The 27,204-nt window shown below is 37.8% G+C and overlaps 1 protein-coding gene across 3 annotated transcripts in view; it reads right to left on the bottom strand.

The window, feature by feature from the left end:
* Nucleotides 1-26,794, bottom strand: part of LOC130929742 (piezo-type mechanosensitive ion channel component 2) — a 179,793-nt gene extending 152,999 nt beyond the window's left edge. For all 3 annotated transcript variants that reach the window (XM_057857178.1, XM_057857179.1, XM_057857181.1), the window contains exon 1: nucleotides 26,272-26,794. In XM_057857178.1, coding sequence (XP_057713161.1) covers nucleotides 26,272-26,335 — 64 coding nt within the window. In that variant the 5' untranslated portion in view covers nucleotides 26,336-26,794. The remainder of the gene's footprint in view (nucleotides 1-26,271) is intronic.
* Between the last annotated feature and the right edge of the window lie 410 nt (nucleotides 26,795-27,204).

Raw genomic sequence — 27,204 nt, 5'->3', positions numbered from 1 at the left:
TCACCCCGTGGCATCAAAATGATAACAAGAACGGTGAGCAAAAATCCCAGAACCACACGGGGGACCTAGTGAATGACCTACAGAGAGCTGGGACCACAGTAACAAAGGCTACTATCAGTAACACAATGCGCCGCCAGGGACTCAAATCCGGCACTGCCAGACGTGTCCCCCTGCTGAAGCCAGTACACGTCCAGGTCCGTCTCCGGTACGCTAGAGAGCATTTGGAGGATCCAGAAGAGGACTGGGAGAATGTGTTATGGATGAAACCAAGATGAAACCAAAATAGAACTTTTTGGTAGAAACACAGGTTCTCGTGTTTGGAGGAGAAAGAATACTGAATTGCATCCGAAGAACACCATACCCACTGTGAAGCATGGGGATGGAAACATCATGCTTTGGGGGTGTTTTTCTGCAAAGGGACCAGGACGACTGATCTGTGTAAAGGAAAGAATGAATGGGACCATGTATCGAGAGATTTTGAGTGAAAATCTGCTTCCATCAGCAAGGGCATTGAAGATGAGACGTGGCTGGGTCTTTCAGCATGACAATGATCCCAAACACAGAGCAAAGGCAACAAAGGAGTGGCTTCATAAGAAGCATTTCAAGGTCCTGGAGTGGCCTAGCCAGTCTCCAGATCTCAACAGCATAGAAAATCTGTGGAGAGAGTTGAAAGTCCGTGTTGCCCAAACACAGCCCCAAAACATCACTGCTCTAGAGGAGATCTGCATGGAGGAATAGGCAAAAATACCAGCAACAGTGTGTGAAAAGCCTGTGAAGAGTTACAGAAAACGTTTGGCCTCCGTTATTGCCAACAAAGGGTACATAAGTATTGAGATGAACTTTTGGTATTGACCAAATACTTATTTTCCACCATGATTTGCAAATAAATTCTTTAAAAATCAAACAATGTGATTTTCTGTTTTTTTCCACATTCTGTCTCTCATGGTTGAGGTTTACCCATGTTGACAATTACAGGCCTCTCTAATATTTTCCAGTGGGAGAACTTTTGCACAATTGGTGGTTGACTAAATACTTATTTGCCCCACTGTAGTTCTTCCCAGCGTCTCTCTGTATCTGGGAAGTCACGTCGCCCTGCACATGCAGGAAGCTAAAAAAAAAAAAAAATTTTTTTAAAGGACTCTGCTGTCCATTTACTTCGCTGACATACGGACATGTGATCAGCATGGATAGTTAGCTGTATTTGGTTCAAACTCAGGCTTTTTTGGGGGGGAAAAACAAAAAACAAGCTTGTTGAATTAAAGGGGCAATGCAACGGAAAAAAGATCAGATCTTTAAGAGAAGGGAAGGAGTTGATGAGGTTTATTTTTATTTTATTTTATTTTATTTTATTTTATTTTAGTTGGGAGGTTCAGAACATCTTCCATATTAATGTGCACTTTGGATTTGTTTTGTTCATTTATGCAAGGCTATTTATTTCCTTATCATGGAAAAATAATAATAATAACAATAATAATAATAATAATAATGTAATTCAGTTGCACTTATTTTTTGTTAATGTATGTTACTTTGTATCTTTATTATTTCCAAAATAGTAAATGTTATTATCATAAATTTTAAAGTACATCCTATGTTCTTGAATAGTTAAAATTGAGGTTTCGCTTTTAGATTTGGGGAAATGAGTGAAAATAAAATTTAGATGGAGTTTTAGATGGAATTTTATAAATCAGTGAAAAAATACCATTTTCAATGGAAATTAGTTTCTTATTTATGCCTTGTTTCAGTGTAATGCAGCAGCCTAATGCATGCAAGCCACTTTCACCCCTGCATAACAGACTAATAACAGTTTTCACTGTGGAAAATACAGTATAATACAGTACATATATCCCTTTTATCAGTCATAAAATCTTCCTTATGGACCCACATGCCATTTTTCTGAAGTTATGTGCTGAGTCTTCTCAGGTTCTCCCTGTGTGCTATAAAATCAACAAGCACGTCATTGACAAGCCTTAAAAAAAATTACACCGGACTGCTAAAGAATGCTGCTTTTATTTATCTTTGCGCACTCAAAGGTCCTATTCACCAACATTTGCCTAGGCTCTCCTTACTGTTCCACATAAGTGCTCTCACACTCAACACTTAATCAAATTATTAAGAATAGACGCAACTGCTAAAAAAAAAAAAAATGAAAGTAAAGGTAAGAGGAGCTAAGCAGTTTGAAGTATTTATCTGCAGACGCTTGACCACATGCTTCCCGTCTGCCGTTGGTGACTCATAGCCCGAGGATCTATAAAAAATAATAAGCGTCTTTTGTTTTCATATATCACATGAAGCAAGAAAAAAGTTGAATCGAGCTTTTGTCTCTTCTAGTCATTTTAAAAAGCCACAAAAGCAGCCAAGAAACCACAAAGGAGTCAAGACTTTGGGCCCAGAAACATAAACGGGTGTTAAGGAGGTGCAGTGCAGCACCGCAGGCGATAAGTGAGGAATTCTAAAACAGCTAAAGACTTTTTTTTTTTAAAGAGAAGCATATGCAGTCACGCCTTGGCAGAGTTTTACTTTACATAGTTTTATTCACATTTGCTTTTGATATACAGTACTTAAAAAAACTAAGAACAAAAAATATATGAATTTTTTTTGCCTATTGAAATCCTTATCAAATTTTGCTGTCTGTGCTTGCTTCGTACCTTAAGTTCAGAGGTCATACTAAGGTGGCTGAAAAGGTTAAGTGGTAAGTTATAGATACTGTAGCTACTTTTTTATTAACAGATTAACTGAAAACTAAAGATGCATCGATACCAGTATCGGCAGGGCGGGCCATCCGGCACGAAATGGTAGTATCAGTATCGGCGAGTACCAACAAAGAAGGCGTCGATACCATTTACCAGTCCAGTATTATAACACTTGACCACAGCCTATTTTTCTCCTGACGCTCACTACACTCTCTGTTGTGTGATGACACGTGATCACTTTGCATGCCAAGCAGTTATTGCTATTGGCCTGCTCCAGACCAAAGAGAGCAGACCAATAGCTGCTCTTAACCAATACCGGTGCAACTTTTTCATATGTAGGAAAAACAAACTACAAGAGGACTATGTCGGCGGTCAGGACATACTTCATTTTATAATCTCAGTCGAGTACAATGACTGTATGCAAGATTTACGGCCTGAAAGTTTCGGGAGGTGGAGCTAAATCAGCCAGTTTCAATACCTTGAACCTGATAAAACATTTGAGACGAAACGTGAACGAATACAAGGAGTCTACAACACCAGCAAGTGCTACTAAGATAAAGGTCAGCTCACTTCGTCTACTTCACTTTTATTGTCTTTTACTGAAAGAAATGCCACAGTAATTTGAGACCTGTTTCAAAAATAGGGTGGCCACCTTTCAGAAATAGAAATAAGGGACGCCCCCCTTGCGCCCACAGCCGTACAGGCGACAAAAAAGGGACATCCTTAAAACACCTAAAATGCATAGAAAAGTATGTATTTATATACTGTATATTCCATATTGGTTCAATACGGAACCCACCTTTTAATTCCCAATTCGGAACGATTCCTTATTTTAAAGGACATGTGGCAAACCTATTCAAAAGTGCTGTAGAAGTAAGCAAAGTAAGCTAAGCTAAGTGGCTAAGTGTGTGTTGCTGCTGGTGCACAGAAAGGGAGGCTTATAGAGAGACAGGATGTTGTGGTCAATTATTATTACTTATAATAAAAAAATGAAAGTCGCACTGTTTGGCCTTTGAGAGCCAAAACTCAACAACAAGTTTTGAAAAAGTTTATTCATTATTCATTCATTGTATTTTTACTTTCTTACTGTTGGGCTAGTATTATACATGTTTTAATTTAATGAATTTAGCACTATTTTGGCCTTTGAGCCAAACGGTTAATTATTGTCACCCATACCAGGCATGCCATTAAAAGTACTACTGGATTAACTTTGTTTGTGTGTGTGTATATATATATATATATATATATTTTTTTTTTTTTTTTTTTTTTTTTATATACACAGTGCCTTGCAAAAGTATTCGGCCCCCTTGAATCTTGCAACCTTTCGCCACATTTCAGGCTTCAAACATAAAGATATGAAATTTAATTTTTTTGTCAAGAATCAACAACAAGTGGGACACAATCGTGAAGTGGAACAACATTTATTGGATAATTTAAACTTTTTTAACAAATAAAAAACTGAAAAGTGGGGCGTGCAATATTATTCGGCCCCTTTACTTTCAGTGCAGCAAACTCACTCCAGAAGTTCAGTGAGGATCTCTGAATGATCCAATGTTTTCCTAAATTACCGATGATGATAAATAGAATCCACCTGTGTGTAATCAAGTCTCCGTATAAATGCACCTGCTCTGTGATAGTCTCAGGGTTCTGTTTAAAGTGCAGAGAGCATTATGAAAACCAAGGAACACACCAGGCAGGTCCGAGATACTGTTGTGGAGAAGTTTAAAGCCGGATTTGGATACAAAAAGATTTCCCAAGCTTTAAACATCTCAAGGAGCACTGTGCAAGCCATCATATTGAAATGGAAGGAGCATCAGACCACTGCAAATCTACCAAGACCCGGCCGTCCTTCCAAACTTTCTTCTCAAACAAGGAGAAAACTGATCAGAGATGCAGCCAAGAGGCCCATGATCACTCTGGATGAACTGCAGAGATCTACAGCTGAGGTGGGAGAGTCTGTCCATAGGACAACAATCAGTCGTACACTGCACAAATCTGGCCTTTATGGAAGAGTGGCAAGAAGAAAGCCATTTCTCAAAGATATCCATAAAAAGTCTCGTTTAAAGTTTGCCACAAGCCACCTGGGAGACACACCAAACATGTGGAAGAAGGTGCTCTGGTCAGATGAAACCAAAATTGAACTTTTTGGCCACAATGCAAAACGATATGTTTGGCGTAAAAGCAACACAGCTCATCACCCTGAACACACCATCCCCACTGTCAAACATGGTGGTGGCAGCATCATGGTTTGGGCCTGCTTTTCTTCAGCAGGGACCGGGAAGATGGTTAAAATTGACGGGAAGATGGATGCAGCCAAATACAGGAACATTCTGGAAGAAAACCTGTTGGCATCTGCACAAGACCTGAGACTGGGACGGAGATTTATCTTCCAACAGGACAATGATCCAAAACATAAAGCCAAATCTACAATGGAATGGTTAAAAAATAAACGTATCCAGGTGTTAGAATGGCCAAGTCAAAGTCCAAACCTGAATCCAATCGAGAATCTGTGGAAAGAGCTGAAGACTGCTGTTCACAAACACTCTCCATCCAACCTCACTGAGCTCGAGCTGTTTTGCAAGGAAGAATGGGTAAGAATGTCAGTCTCTCGATGTGCAAAACTGATAGAAACATACCCCAAGCGACTTGCAGCTGTAATTGGAGCAAAAGGTGGCGCTACAAAGTATTAACGCAAGGGGGCCGAATAATATTGCACGCCCCACTTTTCAGTTTTTTATTTGTTAAAAAAGTTTAAATTATCCAATAAATTTTGTTCCACTTCACGATTATGTCCCACTTGTTGTTGATTCTTGACAAAAAATTTAAATTTTATATCTTAATGTTTGAAGCCTGAAATGTGGCGAAAGGTTGCAAGGTTCAAGGGGGCCGAATACTTTTGCAAGGCACTGTATATACTGTATATGGCGGAAAACACTCAGGTGACTCAAAGTTCTGCTCTGAGACCCACAATTTGACCAACTTTCAAAATTGTCGGATATGCATGTGTGATACATCATTGGAAAGCTTAAAATCTCAATTTTCTGGGGGAAGAAAAATTTTGAACAGGAGGGCATTTTTTTAAAAAAAATATTTTTTTTAAACAGCAAAACCCTAACTGGATGCCAGAGCACGCGAGAGCAGAATTAAAGACTCCACGGTTTTAACAAGATATTATCGCGTACTTACCTTGTTTTGATCCAAAAACTCCACGTAGCATGTATCACCGAGTGTCAAGACACAACTGTGAATGGCCACAGCCAGATTTTGGGGGGATTTTATAGGTGAAACATGGTGATATAACAAGGGTCGCGATGCAGAAATCGCAGACAACAAGGAGTGGTTGAGATTTTCTTTTTCATATACCATATTTTTCGGACTATAAGTCACGTTTTTTTTTTTTTTCATATTTTGGTTGGGGCTGCGACTTATACTCAGGAACGACTTATGTGTGAAATTATTAACACATTATGATATAATTTCACATGTTATTTTGGTGTTTTGGACTGATGGTTTTGTAAACTTGTTAGCATGCTATAGTTATCTGAATAACTCTTAATAGCTATGGCCACGTTCGCGTTCTGCCTTTGGCAATGTATGTTCAATTGTATTATTGACTTTTTTATATTGAAATGGATGCATTTAGTTTGTGTAGTAGTCTGTGTTTTCCACCATATATATGGCGGAAAACACAGACAAGACATGCATCACGACCCTTGTTTTATTAGCATGTTTCACCCATAAAATGCCCCAAAAATTCAGCTGTGGCCATTCACAGCTGTGTCTTGACACTCAGTGATAGGTACATGCTACATGGAGTTTTTGGATCGAAACAAGGTAAGTACGTGATAATATTTCGTCAAAGTCATGGCGTCTTTAATTCTGCTCTCGCCTCCAGATAGGGTTTTGCTGTTTTAAACAATTTTTTTTTTTTTTTTTTTTTAGAAATTGAAATTGAAATTGAGATTTTAAGCTTTCCAATGATGTATCACACATGCATATCGGACAATTTTGGAAATTATGCCAAACTGGGGGTCTCAGAGCGGAATTTCAGGTCACCTGACTGTTTTCCGCCATATATATATACTGGACTGTCTCAGGAAATTAGAATACACAATATTCTAATTTTTTGAGACAGTCCTGTGTATATATACAGGACTGTCTCAGGAAATTAGAATACACAATATTCTAATTTCCTGACTGTCTCAGGAAATTAGAATATTGTGTATTCTAATTTCCTGAGACAGTCCTGTCACAGGACTACACAGGAATACACAGGACTGTCTCAAAAAATTAGAATATTGTGTATTCTAATTTCCTGAGACAGTCCAGTATATCTCAAACAAAGGATTTATGTTGAAAAAGTATGAATGCCGTACAGCATACTAACAGGTAGGATTGTCTCAGGAGTGATTTGTTCGAGGATTCAAGGTAATTATTATATTTTTCGTACCAAGCATGCATTTTGAAACTTTGTGGGGAAAAAAAAAATCAATGGGAGAAATTAGCCGCTAAAGCATTGGCATTATACTTCGCAATATTTACGTAGAATAAATGCTACATGCATGTTTTTTTTGCTTTTAACCAAGAATCGAGACTCTTTCATGCCCATGTCTATAAAGAATTGAGGGATTTAAGCATTTATTCGCCAGAATTTTCAATGGAAAAAAACTCTTTGTTTACATATGGCGGCCGCTAATTTCCTTACTGACTAGGCTCATGGTTCGCAATTTTTACGTAAACTAAATGCTACCTGCACGGTTTGTATGCTTTTAACAAAGAATCAAGACCCTTTTACATCCATATCTATAAAGAATACAGGGATTTAAGCATTTATTCACAAGAATTTTCAATGAAAAAAGCTCTTTGTTTACATATGTCGGCCGCAAATTTCCTTACTGACTAGCCTCATAGTTCACAATATTTACGTAAAATAAATACGTAGTTTTTTTTTTGCTTTTAACTAATAATCAAGACTGTTTTACATCCATATTTATAAAGATCAGGGATTTAGGCATGTATTCATAAGAATTTTCAACAGAAAAAGCTCTTTGTGTTTTCACTCAGTCAGCTTTGACAGAGATAGTTCCCCTATGAATCGGGCCTGCGCCCTGTGTCCCGTCAATACATACTAAGTCTATGGGCAAGCATCTTTTACCATCGACAAAGGAGCACGATTTCCTCACCAAAAGCAGTCGAGATTCGCTCCACGCTTTCTGCATGCTTTGCCGGTTTGACGTGGATGTGAGCAGAAGGGGCAAACCAGCCGTAGAATGTCACGCAGAGAATGCGAAACATAGAAGAATGAGGCGAGCAGCAGGTGCGTCGACATTGAAAACATTTTTTCGAGAACCCTCGTCGCCTCTAGATAATAGAATAACTGCAGCTAAACTTTGTAAAGTAATTTCCTCGAATAAAGGGTTCACTTATTTTGAGCAGTTCAATGCTTACATTATTTTTAAACAAAAGATCCTTGTTCTTAAGAATTTGTTTGTTACAAATGTTCCTTGTTAATACTGTTTCAAAATAATGTGTTCTTGGGCACATTACAATTTCAACACGGTAAACTAAATAAATTGCTAAAAGAAGTTTTACCTTTGGCATTTTTTTACTATTTAGTTACACAAATATGATCTATAAACCGTACAAAACTTTATTGTTGATGAAAATACATCGCTAATCGATGTATAATTAAAAAAAAATATATATATATATATATATATATATGTGTGTCCTCCATTTGACCCAACACGTGGCTAGAACTAGCAAGCTAATTTGAGTGGGTTTACCACCTTTTTTTGCTGATCCTAATAAGTAATATCAAAGTCAGAATAACAAGTGGAAAAGCATGACAGATTTTTTTTTTACCTGAGCTAACCAGTTGCTAATAAACCAAGTACAATGTCTATTCATGTCAAATTTGTGACTTGGCTAGTTTGTATTAGCCATAGTGCTAATAGCAAATACTAACTCGCCACTGAAAAGCAACAACAAAATACAGTATTAGCACTATTGCAAGTCTGCTTTTCAGTTTAAAAAAACATGTCTTCATATGGGGCAAAACTTGAGAGCATGATGTGGCTCTGCTGAGTTATTTGTTGACTTCAGAGTCGCATATCAGAAGCTGAAGTCTGATTAAAAAAATGCTAAACATTGTCATCATAATGTGATAATGTGCAATTTTGGCAGCCATCTTCTGTACGTATATGTGTGTTACAGCACACTGGTGGCAAACAGCTGTGGTGGGTGTTGTACAATTGTGTACACAAGGATTCTGTCGCTCCGGAGTATCAAAAGAGGTGATGTTAGATGGCCGTCAAGGATGCAGGGGTGTTAAAAAAGCGAATACGTAACAAGATCGGTGGTTGCGAGGATGTGCAGTGTGTTGTAGTGGACGGGAAGGAAGTGGCAGGTGTTTGAGTACCGGAAAAAAAAAACATCTGCTGTGCTCTGTCGTCACTCTGAGGGGCCCAGACTTTGGTGACTTTTATCTCTTGGCTGCAAACCCACTGGACACTGACAGGCCCTATCCATTTTCCGTTGCCTTTTTTCACAGAGAAATACTTCGACAGAGGCAGCATTTTGCGTTTTAGCCAGTCGCCACTATTTGTTAGGTTGGTTTTGGCTGTCGGGCAATTTACCTAATGACCACCATGAGCTGACACTTTGATGTATGGTTAGTCCAGTTAGGCAGTCATCTAGCGCAATATGGCCCATCCAAATTCTTTTATCTCTTGTATTGATTGAGGAGGATCTACTGCACTTGTAAAAAGAATTTGGGCCTTAGACCAAAAACACATCAAAGATTCACTGTCAGCCATCCCAGTTCCAAAGGCTAGACAACTCACAGCATCAATGAGTTAAGGGTATAAGCCTTCACAAACCCTTGTAAATGAATACGTATTGCATTTAATGGATTTGACAAAAAAAAAAAAACTGAACAGAGCATCACATTGTATGAACAAATCTTGCACTTACATTTCAATTACAGTCTGATAGAACGAGTCTAACAGACGTCCCGGAGACACAACCGAGTGTACCGGACCGGTACTAATTGGCTGTCGGTCAACAAGCGACATGAACAAGCAAGAATGGCACATTATATGCTTGCACACTTCTGCAGAGTGTACACGGAATAGCGGCTTCTCGCAAACCATAAAGCAGCATGGACCACTAGGATTCTCAGCCTGTACTTTAGTAATACTCCTGCTATACTGACTATATACGACTACTATAGTACTACTTGGAAGTTCGGGGTTACAAGCAGAAGTGGGTAGTAACGCATTACATTTACTTGCGTAACCTTTTGAGAAAAATGTCATTCTAATTCTGCGTTGGCGAAAATATTCCGTCAACGCACACTTTTTTCATGAAGATGACGAGACGATAACGTGCTAAAAACTTGTTTCTTCACATGTTCACAATATGTGACATTTTATGTGTAGTTAGCCTGCATCGTAGCACTGTCTGTTTGTGTCACTCATGTGACATGTTGTGCCCCCCCACCCCCAGTGCAGTGTCTGCTCCAGTCTAAAAGATGCACACACGGTAAGATTTGTTTTCTTATCTTGGCCAGAGAGAATATGCATTGTTGCTTTAGCCTTTAAAGGTCTGTGTTGAGTGATCATCACACACTAAATGTAACTCACAGCATTAGCCTAGCATTCACGTTTACATTAGCATTGGGATAATGCTAAAGCGAGCGTCCACTTAAACTCTGACTTTTTTTTTTTTTTTTTAGAAACAGTTCGTGGCGCCCAGGTGGGTATAATTAGTTGAAAATAATGTACTGTTTTCCTGCTGAGTGTGTATTATCACCAAGTTATCGCTGTCCTTGTAGACGCTACAATATGTGCTCCTCTGTCAATGCTCATTTGAAATAGTTGGAAACCGTTATTTATTTTTGGAGCAAACTTTTTGAATTTTACAGACGAAAACATTTTTAGGAAACGTCGACTAAAACTAGACAAAATTAGTCTTGAGTTTTCGTCAACAAAAACGAAGGCAAACACATTTTGAGATGACTAAAATATGACGAAGACTAATAAGTATGATCGTCCAAAAGACTAAGACAAAAATTAAAAAGGATGCCAAAAACAACACTGCGTCTAATTAGGGTGTGATAAAATATCGAAATGGTGATATAACGTGATTCTTTGCATCCCAAAAGGTTATCGATATGCTCATATCAAGAATTGAGTTATCGTTTTAAAAAAGGTGTCAATGTTGAGGGAGTGGGGGGGGGGGCAACAAGTTGTTAATCTTACTCCACTACTCTGGGCTAGACTACAGTCATAGGTTTTCCTCTTTCGGCTATATATTAGATTTGACTATTTTTTCCAGAGATGCCCACAGTGGCTCTACCAGTCCCGCCAATGAGACGTCGCAACAATAACGACGACTCTGTTATACCAATCAGACGTGACAATACACTCGCATGACCACACACGAGCTTGCAGTCGGTCGTCCTATGATCACGCCACAGGATTCAATTACATTGTCTTCAAAGCGCCGTTGGAAATAAACTATTTGAGTGCTGCCATCAACATGACTGCAAATCGCTGATTTCAACCTCTCTCTCAGTTTTTATTTGGCACTGACAGACCACCGAAAACAGAGATAAGATTGTTTTAATTTCATTGGTAGGAAATATGTTTTCTCCTCTCGAGGGCACTCGTGCTCAATAGACAGGTGATGATTAATTTCTGTAGATTTTTCGAGCTGGAATGAAATGATTTTGCATATTTTTTTGCTCATGTAATCTTTTGTAGTAAAAAATAATAATAACTAACTCTCTTGCTCTAATGGAAGGGTAAGGTTCAATTTCTGCTGATTTTTCCAGTGGGAATTTGATGATTTTTATGGTCTAATATGGTTGTGTAATAGGTTGTACTTCAGTATAATAAAAGTTCATATTGATGACGTTGTGCTGGGAAAAAAACTATCCTGTTGTTTAGCAAAAAAAAAAAAAAAAATCAGACATTGTAAGCAGTTATTTACAACATTACACATTACTTAAATCTTATCACCAAATACTTCTTTACTTGTACTTGAGTAAATTTTTGGTTGACCACCTTTATTTTAGTAATATTATTTTGAAGTAGCGTGACACTTACTTGAATAAACTTTTAGACTACTCTACACACCTCTGGTTACTGGTTTTGGTTAAGTCGAGTAACGACAACTGCCGTAATTGTAATACTTAAGTACAAGAATTACTGTTGCGACTGCTACTATTACTACATCTGGGGTTGGTGTTCACGGTTTTTAGAACAATAGTTCGGTCAACTGACTTTATCGTAAATGTTGTGTAGTTTAACACTACAAATATTTTTGTTTAGGGCTTCTTCACCGACGTCCCAAGAACTCCATCCTAACAAGAAAAATCCACAGATTAACGTAATCTTCATTTTATAGAATACAGATGCATTAACACCCTTGCATCATAAGCAGCAAATTTCCAAGATCAACCAGAGTCATTCGACAGATCGCTATTTGTTATTGAAAAGGCGTTTGAATGACATATTGTTGACTTCTGAAAAACATTTGTATACCCAGACTTATAAGGTAATTTAAAAATACCATAAGTACCAACACCCACCAATTCTAAAAATGTGCAAAAGCCTTCCTGGCAGGATTTGTAAAAGTATATTACTGTTGTTAGGCCTGCACATGATGTATGCACATTAGACAGAGCAACATACAGTATATACAAATCCACAGCAGACACAACACTCTGCACATAAAGTGAGGAACGTTTTGCTTCACATCACTCATTAAACACCACTTCGTCCACAAAAACTGGCCGTTAACCTGGGGGAAGGACAATAAATTTTCATACCTAATATAAAATGGATATTACATAGCCTTGACGCAACATTTGGAAAGTGTTTGATTGCCGCAAGCCACAGTTCACGTCGCTCCTTGTACATATTTTATATTTATCCTCCTTATCTGTGCACCCAAATGCAACACACTACTTCTCCATCTCACATTCTACATAGACATTTTGAATGAATGCTTGAATGAATGAATGCTTCACGTATGCACCCAATAGGGAATATTGTAATCTAACCCAATCCAGCCCATTCCGATCAAGATTCTATTCCAAACGACAAGGGTGGTTTATGTTGATTTATAGTTCGATCGGCGCACATGAAAACACTTTATACCAAAATTTGGGAACAAACCGCCTTTAACTGGACGTTAGTATATGCATTGCTGTTATTCCCAGAAGGAAGTAGGAGCAGAGCAAGCAAAAGACAGGGTAGGCGCACTTTGCGCAAGACTAAACTGGTCTATATCAGAGACGAACACATTGCTTGAGATATTAAGAGGGAAAAATACATGAAATAACGCTAATGTTTAATATGGAAATGGACGGATCGATGTTTTGTTCACACGGAAGTAGATACTGCTTCGTTGGCTTCTACGACCATTTCCCGGATATATTTGGTCATTATGCCTTTAAATACTCCGGGAAATATTAACTTTACCACAACCTTACCGCATTGATAATTACGAATATGTCCTGTACATGTGTTTTAGTTGTCATAGCAAAAAAACATAGCACACGTGGACCTCGTTTTGGTTTGTTGCATATGGTAAACTTGTTTTAGACCAATTTTGCTTGTAACTAAACATTTTAGCGAAAGAGTTTATTTTAAAAATTAAATAAATAAATAAAGTCATAAATACGCAGAGGTGGTTAGAGTAGCCAAGAATTTTACTCAGGTAAGAGTAGCGTTACTTCTAAATAATTTCACTCAAGTAAAGGTAGCATCCAAAATTTTACTCAAGTACAAGTAAAAAAGGTATTCGTCGAAAAAAATACGTCGAAAGTAATGAGTAACTGCTAACAATGTCTGATTTAATAAAATAATCGTATATTTTTTTCCCAGCACAATTTCAACGATATGAACTGTTATTATATTGTACAAAGGCTGCTCCTATCGATTATTTTAGTCGTTGATTAATCTGTTTACTATTTAGTTAGAATAATCGAGTAATCCTATTAGAAACATATAATGCGTTTCTGAATAAATTTTAGGAGATGTAAAAAAAGGCTTGCTAAGATTGCACTTTCAAAAGAGCATTAAATGCAAATACATAATAAAAATTCCCGAATGTTTCTTCAAACTATGCAGAAATGCACTTCCATTTGAATACCTGAGCTTAGCCTCAAACAGTATAAAAAAATGAATAAATAAGGATCTAAGTACAAGAGAACAATTGGCTAACTTGCATAGCAAAAGTCCGCTAGCTTAGATTCTATAAAATGTTCCTGTTTTTTTTCCATCCACTTAACAAATTGTTCAAACACGTATTCCCACAAAAAACGGCTAAATATATCTATCGACTAAATCACGAATGCATAAAAAAACATTAACTCAAACAAAAACCTACCTTATGTTGGTCTTATCAGGGAGCAGTTGGATTCAGCCATGTTAAATGAGTTATGTCATATTCAGCGTTGCCGCTAAAGGGCAGTTTATCCACCCAAATCAATAAAACTAAATGCAAACACTTTCAAAACAATACATTATAACGCCACTCTAATTAAACGAATACTCGAAGCAGCAAAATTTGATTGGAAGCTTTTTTGCTAATCGAATTACTCGAGTTAATCGATTAATTGCAGCACTATACTGTACTATAACCTATTACATGACCAGAAATTCAGACAAGAACAAAACTATTATAAATCACCCATCCAAAGAGCATGAGCGTCCCCTAGCGTAAAAAAAACACTGTCATACCTCTGATTGGTATAATGGAGTCATGTGGTTATTGTTGCGATGTCTCATTGGTGAAAGTGAAACAGCCACTGTCGGCATCTCTGGCAGAAATAAAGTCAATATGTAGAGAATAAAGAGGAAAATTTAATGACTCTAGTGTGTCTAGTGTTTATTTTTCACAGATCTACTCAAGTAAAAGTAAAAACTATTGCGTGTAAAATTGTAAATACAACTGTAACGTCTTACTACCCACCTCTGTAAATACTGTATGTACATTACATTATTATGATAGCAAAAGAACACGCAAATTGACAGTAAATCTTTTTGAAAAACTTCCTAAAAGTTTCCTATCATATTTATCATAATTACGACACTACACGAAGGCAGCAGCGATCTGTGCATGTGAGAATAATTTGTTCCAACTGAAGTTCTGATACATGAAGACCTCATTTTTTTTGTGTCCGTGAGAGCTGAACGATATCAGGAAAAATAGAAATTGCGTCTTTTGGCGGTTTGTGATATATTGCGATATTTATTGCGATATTAAAACATGAAGACTTTTCACCATATGACTTGAATAGCTCTGTTTGGGAAGACTGGTTCACCATGGACTCACCATGACCACATTTTAGTTGTATAATACCGTTTAATCCGGGCTAAGGGGTTCATCGATGAATGATGAAGATTGCTGTACATAAAAGAGATACAGGAGGACATGTCTCTGCACACATGCTGCTTTTATGAATCAAAACATAAGTTTACGTGTTAAAATAATAATAACAATTGTACATCCTGCGATGGGACTATTGCGCATGCGCACATTGTGGTGGCGACATTCAAATGATATCGTGTGCAGGCCTAGTGTCCATGAAAACAGTGCATCAGATCATAATATTAATCTGAAAACAGATCAGATAAAATAAATTTTGTCCATGTAGATGTAGCCGTTGAGATGCTGTCGCGCAATGTACATGGTGGAAAACGCAACCAAGACTGAAAAAGCAGTCTCTCGCACCCCTCTTTAAAATAAACTGCTGTATTTTAAGTCAAAAAAACTATTGTGTTTGATAGAACAATATGTTTAGAAGCTGCCATAGTAGATTCATTGCGCATTAAGCCCCCAAACTATTTTTAATTTGTCCATTTTACTCTGAAAACGCCCATTTACAGATGTCGCACAACCTCTTTTGTTTCAACCTAGCCATAAAAAGAAGGTAGGTAATTATATTTACTAATCAAAATGTCTGTTATTTTTAGCCTAGACGTTTAGTTTACAAAGAAAACGACTTAAAAAAATTATTCACTCGCATATTTTAAACTTAAACAAATTACGTCACAATGAAAAAAATGGTGTCTGTAAATAAGTCACGGCTATCTACTTCATAACTATCGCTTAATTGCATTGTTTTGTTGTCAGTTTTGTTTTTGTTTTGTTGTCGCATTTTCCCCGATATGTTAGATGATAAATAATCCATTCAAAAACAGAAATATTGAAAAAAAAAAAAAAAAAAACATTTAAAAGGGTAAATATTTGAAAAAGAACATCTCGACTAGTCCTTGATGTCTGAGATTTCTGCATCACGACCCTTGTTATATTGCCATGTTTTACTCATAAAATCCCCCCAAAAATCCGGCTATGGCCATTCACACCTGTGTCTGGACACTCGGTGATACACGCTAGTTTTTGGGTCGAAACAAGGTAAGTTATGCGATAATATCTCATATATCATATATCTAAAAAAAATCATGGTGTCTTTAATTATGCTCTCTCATGCTCTCACCTCCAGTTAGGGTTTCGCTGTTTAATTTTTTAATTTTTTTAAATGCCCTCCTGTTCAAAATTTTTCTTCACCCAGAAAATTGAGATTTTAAGCTTTCCAATGATGTATCACACGTGCATATCGAACAATTTTGAAATTTGGCCAAATTGGGGGTCTCAGAGCTGAACTTCATCTGAGTGTTTTCCGCCACATGCTTTGTTTGACAGCCAATATGACGCCACACTTTTTGGACAGAAATGCGGTGATGTCACATGAAAACCCTCTATAGTTAAGATTGTGGTCAGGAGTACACAGAGCTACTAATTCCCATAGCCTCAAAGGCGAAATCCAGTTTGTCCCGCACTTTTCCAGTATTTTCCCTCCCAATCTGTCATATATTGACTTCTATATCGCTGACATTCTGTCATTTTATTTGATGACATACACAAGTGCTGTTGCGTACACCATCTCTTTCAGTTTCTATCTTTTACTGACTCCATCACAAACACACCCCAAGAACTTACCCAATGGTAGCAACCGGTACCATCGCCGCCTGCCGCCGCCACGCACTGCACTATACATTCCACTTTACATTTCCTCCCACTTCCTGTGGGCGGCGACGTACAGGAGTGCTCGTTTTGCACTCCCAAAAAGCCATAAATTATTTAAAAGGTATGCTTACGATAAAAGGCAAGTCAATTCTCTCACTAGCAAGCCGCATTATTAATTCATGGTGTTAAAACGGCTTTCCACCAATTAATGGAGTCCATGCATGACCTCGCAATGGCTTCTGGAAATAACGATGCGGTGATGCTAGTGCATTATAGCTGGGATTACACTTTTAAAAAAAAAAAAAAAAAAAAAAAAAGGCTACACAGACTAATTGAGACCGCGGTGGCACCCTTTCACATTTGTGGCTTGACCACAAAATGACCGCTTAAACACCGCTTCATTAAGGCGGGACCACCATGTGACCACACTTCAAATGAAGGTCTATTAGAAGAAGTTACAAAATCTACTAATTTTTTTTTCCCTCCTCATTTTTGTAAAGACATGTCAGAATGGTGTGGCAACCTTAGAACAGGAAATGGAACTTATTAGCACTGAGGAAAGGGACTGCAACACAATTAAAAGTTGACTAGTTTGACTTTGTTCTCATTTGTTGTCTCAGGGCTGATTAATTACATGAATTGTTTACGGATTTACAGTGCAGGCCAAAAGTATTGGCACCCCTGCAATTCTGTCAGATAATGCTTAATTTCACCCAGTAAATGATTGCTATTACAAATGCTTTGGTAGTAATATCTTCATTTACTTTGCGTGCAATGAAAAAACACAAAAGAGGATGAATTTTTTTTTTTTTTAAATCATTTTACACAAAACTCAAAAAATGGGCCGGAAAAAGGTATTGGCCTCCTCAGCCTAATACTTGGTAGCACAACCATTAGACAAAATAACTGTGAACACCCGCTTCCGGTATCAATCAATGAGTTTCTTACAATGCTGTGCTGGAATTTTAGACCATTCTTCTTTGGCCAGCTGCTCCAGGTCTCTGAGATTTGAAGGGTGCCTTCTCCAAACTGCCATTTTCAGATCTCTCCACAGGTTTTCTATGGGATTCAGGTCTGGACACATTGCTGGCCACTTTAGAAGTCTCCAGTGCTTTCTCTCAAATCATTTTTTAATGCTTTTTGAAGTGTGTTTTGGGTCATTGTCCTGCTGGAAGACTCATGACCTCTGAGGGAGACCCAGCTTTCTCACACTGGGATCTATATAATGATGCTAAAGTTGTTGGTAGTCTTCAGATGTCATAATGCCATGCACCAGGTCAAGCAGTCCAGTGCCAGAGGCAGGAAAGCAACCCCAAAACATCAGGGAACCTCCACCGTGTTTGACTGTGGGGACTGTGTTCTTTTCGTTGAAGGCCGTGTTTTTTTCCTGTAAACTCTGTGTTGATGCCTTTTCCCAAAAAGCTCTACTTTTGTCTCATCTGACCAGAGAACATTTTTCAAAACCGTTTTTGGCTTTCTCAGGTAAGTTTGGGCAAACTCTAGCCTGGCTTTTTTATGTCTCTGGGTCAGAAGTGGGGTACCATAGTCCCTTTTCATTCAGACACCGACAAATAGTACGGGTGGACACCGTTGTGCCCTCGGACTGCAGGACACCTTGAACTTGTTTGGCTGTTAGTCGATGTTCTTTATCCACCATCCGCACAATCTTTCGTTAAAATCTGTTGTCAATTTTTCTTTTCCATCTAGGGAGGTTAGCCACAGTGCCATGGGCTTTACACTAATTGATGACACTGCGCATGGTAGACACAGGAACATTCAGGTCTTTGGAGATGGACTTGTAGCCTTGAGATTGCCCATGCATCATCACAATTTTGCTTCTCAAGTCTTTAGATAGTTCTTTGGTCTTCTTTCTTTTCTCCATGCTCAATGTGGTACACACAAGGACACAGGACAGAGGTTGTGTCAACTTTAATCCATTTTAACTGGCTGCAAGTGTGATTTAGTTATTGCCACCACCTGGTATGTGCCACAGGTAAGTAACAGGTACTGTTAATGACACAAATTAGAGAAGCATCACATGAACATGATTTTTCAAAGGGTGCCAATACTTTTGTCTGGTCCATTTTTGGAGTTTTGTGTAAAATGATAATCATTTAATTTTTTTCCCCCATTCTCTTTGGGTTTTTTTTCCATTGCAAGCAATATAAATGAAGATATTACTACCACGGCATTTGTAATTGCAATCATTTTCTGGGAGAAATTGAGCATTAATCTGACCAAATTGTAGGGGGGCCAATACTTTTTGCCAGCAATGCATGCTGCCTGTGGGTTCCGAGCTAGCCTGTAGTGGGTGCCAGGCAGTCGTTTTACATTTTACACTTATTTTTCAGAGCTTTCTTTTGTTTTTTTAACTTTAAAATGCAATTGACTGAAATTGGAAATGAGAGGCTTGCGACTAGGGCTGCAGCTATGGATTATTTAAGTAATCGATTAATCTATTGATTGGTAAGTTTGAATAATAGAGTAATCGGATGACAAACATTGAATGCCTTGCAGAATAAATTTTAGGAGGGGCAAAACAAAAGAAGTGTTTAGGCTTACAATAATACTTATACTAATACTTATTTTGGCTTGCTAAGATTGCACTTACAAAAGAATTAAATGTGTTTCTTTAAACTATGCTGAATTGCACTGTAATTTCACAAGAGCAATAAATGCATTTAAAACTACATTAAAATACCTGAGCTTAGCCGCAAACGGTATTAAAAAAAAAAAGAGGATCTAAGTACAACAAAAGAACAATTGGCTAACTGGCATAGCAAAAGTCGGCTAGATTAAATGCTAAAAAATGCTCAGGTTTTTTTTTTTTTTTCAACAAAGCTCTTAACAAATTTTTCAATCATGTTGTCACGAAAAAAATTCAAAATATATATCTATACTAAATTACAAATGCATAAACAAACATATTAGCGCAAACGAAAACTCACAACCTTATATTGCCATTATCAGGGGAGTACCGTATTTTTCGGACTATAAGTCACAGTGTTTTTTTCCATAGTTTGGCTGGGGTTGCGACTTATACTCTGGAGCAACTTATGTGTAAAATTATTAACACATTATTATATCATTTCACATGTTATTTTGGTGTTTTGGAGTAACACTGATGGTTTGGTAAACTTGTTAGCATGTTGCTTATGCTATAGTTTTCTGAATAACTCTTAATAGCTAGTTCATGTTAACATACCGGCCACGTTCGCATTTCGTTGTTCATGCGTCATGTAACATTATTATACTATATTTATAATTTTAATTGCTTTTCAAGATGACATATCCGTTCTATGGGTTGGATTTTATCAAGCAAATTTCCCTGAAAAATGTGACTTATACTTCGGTGCGACTTATACGTACAGTGCCTTGCAAAAGTATTCGGCCCCCTTGAATCTTGCAACCTTTCGCCACATTTCAGGCTTCAAACATAAAGATATGAAATGTAATTTTTTTGTCAAGAATCAACAACAAGTGGGACACAATCGTGAAGTGGAACAACATTTATTGGATCATTTAAACTTTTTTAACAAATAAAAAACTGAAAAGTGGGGCGTGCAATAATATTCAGCCCCTTTACTTTCAGTGCAGCAAACTCACTCCAGAAGTTCAGTGAGGATCTCTGAATGATCTAATGTTGTCCTAAATGACCGATGATGACAAATAGAATCCACCTGTGTGTAATAAAGTCTCCGTATAAATGCACCTGCTCTGTGATAGTCTCAGGGTTCTGTTTAAAGTGCAGAGAGCATTATGAAAACCAAGGAACACACCAGGCAGGTCCGAGATACTGTTGTGGAGAAGTTTAGAGCCGGATTTGAATACAAAAAGATTTCCCAAGCTTTAAACATCTCAAGGAGCACTGTGCAAGCCATCATATTGAAATGGAAGTAGCATCAGACCACTGCAAATCTACCAAGACCCGGCCGTCCTTCCAAACTTTCTTCTCAAACAAGGAGAAAACTGATCAGAGATGCAGCCAAGAGGCCCATGATCACTCTGGATGAACTGCAGAGATCTACAGCTGAGGTGGGAGAGTCTGTCCATAGGACAACAATCAGTCGTACACTTCACAAATATGGCTTTTATGGAAGAGTGGCAAGAAGAAAGCCATTTCTCAAAGATATCCATAAAAAGTCTCGTTTAAAGTTTGCCACAAGCCACCTGGGAGACACACCAAACATGTGGAAGAAGGTGCTCTGGTCAGATGAAACCAAAATTGAACTTTTTGGCCACAGTGCAAAACGATATGTTTGGCGTAAAAGCAACACAGCTCATCACCCTGAACACACCATCCCCACTGTCAAACATGGTGGTGGCAGCATCATGGTTTGGGCCTGCTTTTCTTCAGCAGGGACAGGGAAGATGGTTAAAATTGACGGGAAGATGGATGCAGCCAAATACAGGAACATTCTGGAAGAAAACCTGTTGGTATCTGCACAAGACCTGAGACTGGGACGGAGATTTATCTTCCAACAGGACAATGATCCAAAACATAAAGCCAAATCTACAATGGAATGGTTCAAAAATAAACTTATCCAAGTGTTAGAATGGCCAAGTCAAAGTCCAGACCTGAATCCAATCGAGAATCTGTGGAAAGAGCTGAAGACTGCTGTTCACAAACACTCTCCATCCAACCTCACTGAGCTCGAGCTGTTTTGCAAGGAAGAATGGGCAAGAATGTCAGTCTCTCGATGTGCAAAACTGATAGAAACATACCCCAAGCGACTTGCAGCTGTAATTGGAGCAAAAGGTGGCGCTACAAAGTATTAACGCAAGGGGGCCGAATAATATTGCACGCCCCACTTTTCAGTTTTTTATTTGTTAAAAAAGTTTAAACTATCCAATAAATTTTGTTCCACTTCACGATTGTGTCCCACTTGTTGATTCTTCTTGACGAAAAATTAAAATGTTATATCTTTATGTTTGAAGCCTGAAATGTGGCGAAAGGTTGCAAGGTTCAAGGGGGCCGAATACTTTTGCAAGGCACTGTACATGTCTTTTTTCCTCTTCGTTGGGCATTTTAGGGCTGGTGCGACTTATACTCAGGTGCGACTTATAGTCTGAAAAATACGGTACTTGGATTCAGCCGTAAATTGAGTTATGTCATATTCACTGTTGCCTCTAGAGGGCAGTGTATCCACCCAAATCAATAAAAATGCAAACACTTTCAAGACAAACTATTACAACGCCACTCTAATTAAATCCTGGAATTCAATAACTGAATCCTTGAAGCAGCAATATTTGATTCAAAGCTTTTTTTCTAATCGAATTACTCAAATTAATCGATTAATCATGGCATCCCTACTTGCGACCACCACGTTTTTTTATTTTTGCATTTTTTGGGCAACATTTTTCTTTAAATGTTTGGTCATGTTTCTTTAAATGGTCATTTTTAGGCGTTTAAAAAACAGTTTTAGCCTCCGTTGCAAATATGATGGACATTAACTATTTTCAGATTTTTCAGGGTGGGTCCAGAGTATTTGCGTTTAAAAGAAAATAACACAAATAAATCATAACTCCAACAATACTTACAAAAAAGGGCAAATGTCTTGTTCGATCTCCTTGACCAGGGGCATACAAACTATTCCACATAGGGCCGTGCACAGCACAGTGGGTGCTGGATTTCATTCCAACAAAACAAGACGATATTTTCACCAATCTAGTGTCTTACGAGTGTAATCAGTTTATTTCAGTCGGATGCTGCTTGTTTTAGCAGAAACTAATTTTCTTTCCAATTTTCTTAGTTCCATTCTACCCGTTTCAGCGTTTATGTGCTGACGTCACGCATGTCAAATAATGGCTGCGCTGGCAAGCTGTCTCAATTTCTGTTTAAACATTTTCTCCATTATCACAGTTCGCATTTGGATCTGCATATGCAGATTCTTTGAGCAACCAGATGAAAGTCATTCATACTAGGTTTTTGTCTCAAAGTGAAAAGTGTCATATACAGATAATGTATGGTCATAACCTAATCTTTTTTAGGCGTACCATCATTTTTGTCAAGGCCTGTTCCATGAGTTTTTAAAATTTTTATATCTGATTCTCATTGGTTTATAATTGAATTTTTAAATGATCTTGGCAGAAAACACAGACAAGGCTGAAAAAGCCGTTTCTGCTCTGGCACCCCTCTTTAAATTAAACTGCTGTATTTTAAGCCAAAAAAAACTGTTGTGTTTGATAGAACAATATGTCTATATCCTGCCATAGCAGTTTCATGGCGCACTAAGCCACAAAACTGTTTTCACTTTGTCCATTTTACCCTGGAGACCCTCGTTTACAGACACCGCGCAACCGCTTTTGTTTCAACCCATCCATAAAAAGAAGGTAAGTAATTACATTTATTATTCGAAATGTCTATCATTTTATCTACCTCATAACTATAGCTTAATTGTATTTAGTTTTGTTACCGTCGCATTTTCCCCGATATTTTAGATGATAAATAATCGATCTAAACAAAAAAAAAGTTTAAAAAGGGTAAATATTTGAAGAAAATCTCGACCACTCCTTGATGTCAGCGATTTCTGCATTGCGACCCTTGTTATATTACAGTGTTTCACCCATAAAATCCCCAAAAAGTCTGGCTGTGGCCATTCACAGTTTTGTCTTGACAATCGGTGAGACGTGCTACACAGAGTTTTGGCTCGAAACAAGGTAAGTATGCAATAATATTTCGTTAAAATCATAGTAATTATGCTCTCTCATGCTCTCACATCGAGTTAAGGTTTAGGGGTTTAATTTTTTTTTTTTTAATGCCCTTCAGTTCAAAAGTTTTCTTTCCCGAGAAAATTGAGATTTTAAGCTTTCCAATGATGTATCACACATGCATATAGGACAATCTTGAAATTTGGCCAAATTGTGGGTCTCAGAGCAGAACTTCAAGTCACCTGAGTGTTTTCAGCCTCTTATTTTAAAATATTTCTATGACGAACATGTTTTTTTCTTTCAATGAGAAGCTATCCCCAAGTGTAATGAAAACTTGTTTGTGAGTGACAAATTCAGCTTGTGTATGATTTTACATTCCCAGTCACGCGCGGCTTCGGTAGACACTCTAGTAAATAAACAGGCATCAATCAGAGTACAACTTAATGGAATTTTCAACATAAGGTCTTACCCTGCTGACAGATTTAAGGCCTGACCTTGTTTATTTTATCTTAATGGCTGTCATTTCCACATTTTATAAAAAACTTGGAAAAGGTCCGTTTCCCCAAACAGCCCAGAAGACAACATGACTCCTCCAAATGACTAATTTAACTTATCGTAAATATTATGACTGCGACTGGGTGGAAGTTACAAACACTGTTATGGATGGATAGCATTTTAAATCAATCGAACCATTTGCTGTTGTCATTTATTTTCATCTTTAATTGACTTACAGTATAAAAGAGTAAATGATGTGTCACAAGCAGTTTTCCCTATCAACCAAGCAGGCAATGTGGATTACAAGACACATTGGTCCTGTCACATGATCATATTTAGCTGAGAGGGGTCAAAAATGATGATGATAATACTGACATTTACATCAATAGAAGTCATTTTATAGAGCTTAGGGAGTTATTGATTAGCCAGTCGAGTTATTGATGAGCCAACTGGACTTAGGACAGGACAATACGTCAATATGAGCATGTTGGCAGGCTGGATTATTGATAGGATGTCAGCCTCAGATCAGATCATTTGTTAACAAAAAAGGAAATTGAATCAATTGGAATTTAATATCCTCTCAAAAACAATCACATTTGTCATCATTTTAGTAAACTTCTCAGATATAAACAGAAAAGTGGTCAGTCATTTTCCCAACAGATGCCTTGGTGGTAACATTTTAACTAAACATTCTCAATTTTTTGCTTTAATACTGTTATTCTTATTATATGCCAAATTTTCATTTTGCAATGCATTGCCTCAACTTGCTCACTGATGGCTCGTGTTATTTTGATTTTATCTCTCTCTACATGTGTGCCCTGTGATTGACTGCCATGGTCTCTCTTCTGCCCATAAACAGCTAGAATATGCGCCAATTCTCTGTGATCTTAACTTTAAAAAATGGATAACTGAATGACTCCAGCAAACAGTAACTTTCCTCAAAAGCAAGATTTTGAGAAAGATTACCAAATGTTGCATTCAAAGCCGCTGGAGAAAAACGTCATTTTTCTGTTCACCTGAATATGACTTAAGCAAAGTGCTTAGGCTAAAGTTTCCCAGGCAGTTATGCAGGCAATATTTCAAATCCGTCTCTCCTGAACTCCTAACCTTTCTATTTGAGTAAAAGATTTAGCTTTTGTGAAAATGTTGCCTTCAAGTTAAGCTAAGGGAAATATCCCTTTCTGTTTACATTGATATGACTTATTTATAAGTGTATTTTCACCGCAATTAAGTTGTTTTAGTAAGATTCATTTTTCCCAGCAGTGAAAAATGCAAGATTTTAAGGAAATTTCAATTAAAAAAGCTAAGATGGAGAAAAACACATAATTTGTTTTAAAACTTAACAACCCATTATGGGGCACTCGCTGCCAGCCTCTCCCAGTCTAAATGGTTTGCACATCAAGCAGCATCAATGGTACTAAAGGATGAGCAATCGCGACCAGTCCTCACAGTTTAAACGAACCGGACATCTATTGCTGTCAATGGCAGGCAATGAGTTAAATACTATGACTTTTTTTTTTTTAAATATATTTTTATTCAATATAAATATTTTATTAATTTATGACTGCATTTAGTCATTAAAATGTACACAAAAATAATATGACAATTAAAATCATGATTCAAAAAATAATAATAATAGCATTATAATTAAGGCCTGGCCTCCATTTTTTAAACAAATTATTAATATTAATAATTACAATACATTGCCATTTGCTGTATAGAGGGTTAATAAAATTCAATGGAAAATCTGAATGCATACTTTCTCACAAGACTCGAAGACAAACTGTAGATGAAAAGTTAGATAAAACGTTATTTTAAGTCTGCTGGTAAAAACGCCATTTTTTATTTGACATTGATATGAATCAAGCACAGTGGTTACAAAGTGAAAAGTCACTTTACTCAACCAACATGAAAGCAACATTTCCAAGAAGGCTCGTACTTTTGGGGCCATACCATTCATGTTAATGTTATTCATTTTGTTTTTACAAATATTTTATTGATCTATAATTTTATTCATTCATAAATAAATATTAGTCATCACTAATATTTTTTTAATATTTAAAAAAAAAAAAAAAAATCATAACCCAATGAATACCTGGCGTCGACATACGTGAACATCACATTTTGAGTAACGTAGACCAAATGTAATGTCTACATAAGTGGACAACAGGTATTTATGGTATTTTTTTAGGGAAAAAGTAATAACCAAAAATATTAATTTGCACTACAGAAGGATAATATGAATGTAAATTGCGTTCAGCTTCAATTCCAAGGCTCATTTAGGTGAGTTTAGTAGGAGCGCGGGATGGAAACAAGGCGATGACGTAATCCGTCATTCCTCTCCAGTCCATCATGAAAACACAAATTCGAAAATGAATTAAAAACTCACCGGCCCCAAGGCAGGCTGGCAGCAGCAGCCTGAAGATCAGCCCACACACGACCTCCGAGGCCATGGCTCCTCCGGCCACCGACAAGAAGCAATTTCGCTCACTCTTTCTCGGTCTTTAGAGCCTCCCTCGCATCCCCTTCCCCCAAAAAGTGTCTCAAATCCCGGCTGCTGTCACGGGTGTGCGCGCCTCTCCATCAATCGGTTGTAGCCGGACGAGACACCTGAGCGCCGGCTTGTCCAAAGCGGCGAGAGGAGGCCACTTCCAGGCTTCATTATCACAGTCCACACCCGGCAGCTCATGGCCGAAAAGCCACAGTTTTTCGGATGTCGAGTTTATGTCATGTTAGCCACTCAGGTGGGAAAATAATCGCATGACAAAGGTTGCCGAAGAGAAGCAACAAGTTGCCACGTTGTAAAAAGCGTCTTCGTGTAGGTGTCAAAGTGTTGCTGTTATGCTTTTCAACACTTCGCGGAGTTGAACGTTTCCCTTCTCGTAGTGCCTCGCTGGGTGGATTTTAACACTTTTGAGTTGGAGTGGTCGCGCGCGTGGGCTGTGCTAGCCTTATCAGGAAAGCAACTTGTGATTGACATCTCTACTTGCCAATCAAAAGACGTCTCCAAGTAAAGAGCCCAACCTCTTATCATGATTGTCGGGATAGGGGCGGGCTAGTAGACGAACGCCGGTGCACAATTAGTCACCCCCCAAAAAACTTGTTTATTTTGTAATTTCCAGAAATTGTATCTTCGCGTGTCATATTTCTGTTAACCAGAGATAACATTTACAAAGTTTTAAGACGAATCTCGGATCATTTAACCCCTCAACACCCCTTCTCTCTCATTCACACACCCCCTTCTTACCCCCCAGCACACACAAACACAATATAAAGACCTATCTGCGTTCGAAAAGGAAACAGCGCTATCTGTCGGTTAAAA

This window comes from Corythoichthys intestinalis, chromosome 14 (genome assembly GCF_030265065.1).
Source record: "Corythoichthys intestinalis isolate RoL2023-P3 chromosome 14, ASM3026506v1, whole genome shotgun sequence".
Classification (NCBI taxonomy): Eukaryota; Metazoa; Chordata; class Actinopteri; order Syngnathiformes; family Syngnathidae; genus Corythoichthys; species Corythoichthys intestinalis.
This window is presented reverse-complemented; position numbering and strand designations above follow the sequence as displayed.